Raw genomic sequence first — 3,298 nt, 5'->3', positions numbered from 1 at the left:
CACCGGACAGTGAGATGAGGAGGTCAAGCTCATTTGGTGGAAAATGACACAGCTATATATTGGATGAGGGTACTCCGAGCTACACTTGGGGTTCGGAGTAATTAGTGAGGGAAAGCTAGTACATCACATGGCGACCATGTGGCCATTTGTAAAGTAAGTTTGGTAATATATCTTCTATTACAAAGAGAGAGAGAGAGAGAGAGAGAGAGAGAGAGAGAGAGAGAGAGCACATGAAAACCTCCCCTAAGAAGAGAACATAACCCAGAGCCGCCAATGCAATCAAAGCCAGCAAAAGCCCAAGAATCAACCGGGCTCCATGTCTCCCTACCAGGTGCAAAACATGCCTATAACCATGCTATTCAAATGAGATAGAGGGGCCCAGGTCACTCCAAAGCCACATCCCACAATCTTGGCATCACCCATATACCAGCGTACATGTTATATTCGGTGTCCTAAATTCTTCCATGGTATCCTAAATTCTTCGATTCTCATGGAGAACCCAGCTTCATTCACATGCCTAATTGATCATCCTTGCTATGCATCAACACTCAATTCCACTCCCTCCCTCAATGTCTACAAAGGGTGTCAACTTTACATGTAGACACATTTTCAACTGTAGAAACAAAATATTTGAAACATGTGAAACCTTTGACTTTACTTTCAATGGATACATACAAACATTGAGTGCCCAAGTTCTGGGCTGTTAACACTTTTGGATGCCTCCGTAGCGTGTAGAGGCCCTTAGGAGGACCAAAGTTCAAATCTTCCAACTGTCCTAAATATTCCTATGGAACAAAAAGACGAGGCACTCATTATGAATAAGGCGAAAGAATTGGGATTGATTTTGAGTTAGAGAATGTTTTCACATCAAATCAAATGGGCGGCTAGGCAGGATTGAATCAAATGGGCGGCTAGGCAGGATTGTACAATTTTGTTACATAAGTTTGGGACGAGGTTAACTTGATTGAGGATGAATCAGGTCCAGTTTTGTTGCGAGATGATGTCGAGCATCTTGAGGATCTGGGAGAAGTGCGGGCGGACGGCGGGGTTTTGGTCCCAGCACTTCTGGATGAGGTAGCGGAGAGGGGGGAAGCAGGTGGGAGGAAACGCCGGACGCAGGCCGTGCATCACCACCCCCACCGCCGCCTGCACCGGGTTGTAGTCGGCGTACGGCATCTTGCACGTTACCAGCTCCCACAATAGTATTCCGAAGCTGTACACGTCGCTCTTGAAGCTGAACGACCCTTCTTCTTTTCCCGACTCCGCCCCGCACACCTACGGAGCAGACCATGCATGGTGACTTGATTATTGTTAAACACAATTAACACTACACTTGATTATCATTAATAAAAAAACCGCACACCTATTGAAGGTGATTATCGCTCACCTCTGGTGCCATCCACCTGTAGGTCCCTATCTCCCCTCCTGTCTCCACCTTCTCATTCACTAACCTTGCTACTCCTAGATCTCCTATCACAGCACTACCCTCCTCGTCCAGGAAGACATTGGCCGTCTTTAGATCCCTGCAAAGATCAAACCATAAACCCCACAATTAAGAGCTCATTCGCATAATTAACTAGCATATTCAAGCATTTAAACAACAAGAATTAACCATAGCCTCCCTGCTTATAAATACACTACCTCGGAGAAGTTTTGCAAGTACCTACATGTGCACAATACCCTTAGAGTGCAAGAATTGCATCCCTTTCGCAACATCTTTAGCCAGCTTAATAATCTCTCTAATCTTCAAGCTTTTTCTTTGTTGAAGAAATTGAAGGAGAGACCCCCCTTGCATGAACCTTGTCACAATGCAAATACCAAACTCTGGGCTTACGCAAACTCCATAAAGCTTCAATATGTTCTTGTGGGCACAAGAAATGAGCCCTAGGACCTCTCTCCTGAACTCCCCTTCTGTTTTGCTGCCCTTGGTCATTCCTTTCAGTTCCTTTACTGCAACTTTCTGGCCCTTGTATAGGCCTTTGTACACAACCCCGGATGAACCCACCCCTATACAATCTCCTATCTCTAAGTCTCTACAATCAATGAGATAGTGGCTAAGAAGAGCTTTGGCTGCAGCTACGTAGCGTTGCTTGTCATCAAAGAGTATGCGGAAGATGGGGCCATCAGAGGGAGCCTTCTGGTCACTACCCATGTAACTATATTAACTTGGAAATTGAAAAAAAAATGAGGCTGGGAGCTTGAATCCACTCAACAAACTGAGGGCTTCGGATCAAAAAATGGGGAAAATGAATTCTTTCAGATTTAAAAAAATGGGTATACGAACGAACTGAGTCCCCCTAATGCATTCTGTTAAGGTTGAATCACTGTTCGAGGGAAAATTGAGGCGGTCTTTCAAAGCCATAGCTGCTGGGGAGGGGGAGGGGGAGGGGGAGAGGGCTACACGGACAGCAACGATATGGAGGAAAGGCTCGTTCTTATCAACAAATATAATATAAATTTCCGTTTTAAAAAAAAAAGAGCAGGTCCTTCGTGCACATCTGTGCGCAAGTTAAACGGCCTGCCAAGTCGGATGCTTGTTGCGCTGGTTTTACGGCAACCGATTCAACAGGGACAAAAAAAAAAAGGTATGCATGACGTGCTGACGTGGACGGAGTTGGGTCGGATAGGCATGCGTGTGCCACGCAAGCACAACTCTGTGCCGGTGAGCTAGGTGGCAAAGAAGTGCCATGCGTCTTTTCAAGGCGCAAAGGGCCGTGACAGATCAAGGCCACGTGTTCTATCTGGCGCTGCTGGAATATTAGGGTATTATCCTGAATGGCGACGAGTCTCCACTCCACTGGACGACCAGGTTCTTTTTAATTTGTTCTGCGGGGCCGCCGTGCCGCCCGCCACCCGCCGCCCGGCCTGCATATATATAGGTCACGAGAGAACGTATCCCGCACGCATTCCACGCAGCCACCGCCCTCCCCCCAATGGAACTTTTTCGTTGGCATCATCATCATCTTGGACTTGTCTTGGCAGCCACGATAGCTTTCTTCCAAGTTCCGAGAAACTGCTGCTTGTCCCCAGAACGTGGCAACTTCATCGCACCTCACTCCCCGCGCGTGGTCACGTTTGCGTTGGCGGCTGCCAACCTCACTCACTTTTATCGATACAAGTTATAGAGGCCTTTCCCACGGCCCAAGCTGGATGTGTCAACTCTAACGGTGCCAAAAACGGCCCACAGCCTCTATGCAATGCGAAGACAAGTTTCATGGTCCTTGCAAAGACCCCATTAGAGCTATGTCCCGCACAAACTTGGGAACTTCGGAGATTTCCCATTGGAACCCCCTCGAGC

The 3,298-nt window shown here is 47.4% G+C and overlaps 1 protein-coding gene across 1 annotated transcript; it reads right to left on the bottom strand.

The window, feature by feature from the left end:
* Positions 1–629: 629 nt before the first annotated feature.
* LOC147633865 (serine/threonine-protein kinase STY17-like) lies at positions 630–2,407 on the bottom strand. Its single transcript, XM_086804907.1, has 3 exons — positions 1,668–2,407; positions 1,388–1,523; positions 630–1,275 (listed from the first exon to the last, which is right to left on the bottom strand). Exons 1-3 carry the CDS (start codon positions 2,150–2,152, stop codon positions 976–978), a joined length of 921 nt encoding a protein of 306 aa, XP_086661033.1. The 5' UTR covers positions 2,153–2,407; the 3' UTR covers positions 630–975.
* Between the last annotated feature and the right edge of the window lie 891 nt (positions 2,408–3,298).

This window comes from Cibotium barometz, chromosome 11 (assembly GCF_041138505.1).
Source record: "Cibotium barometz isolate CiBa-2024 chromosome 11, ASM4113850v1, whole genome shotgun sequence".
Classification (NCBI taxonomy): domain Eukaryota; kingdom Viridiplantae; phylum Streptophyta; class Polypodiopsida; order Cyatheales; family Cibotiaceae; genus Cibotium; species Cibotium barometz.
This window is presented reverse-complemented; position numbering and strand designations above follow the sequence as displayed.

What these genes read in the sequence shown, in the direction of transcription:
- LOC147633865 (XM_086804907.1), bottom strand. Translation starts at nt 2,152, where the DNA reads ATGGGTAGTGACCAGAAGGCTCCCTCTGATGGCCCCATCTTCCGCATA. An exon ending in TCTAAGGGTATTGTGCACAT is followed by an intron (nt 1,524 to 1,667) that starts GTAGGTACTTGC and finishes TGATCTTTGCAG; the next exon opens with GGATCTAAAGACGGCCAATG. An exon ending in ACAGGTGGATGGCACCAGAG is followed by an intron (nt 1,276 to 1,387) that starts GTGAGCGATAAT and finishes TCTGCTCCGTAG; the next exon opens with GTGTGCGGGGCGGAGTCGGG.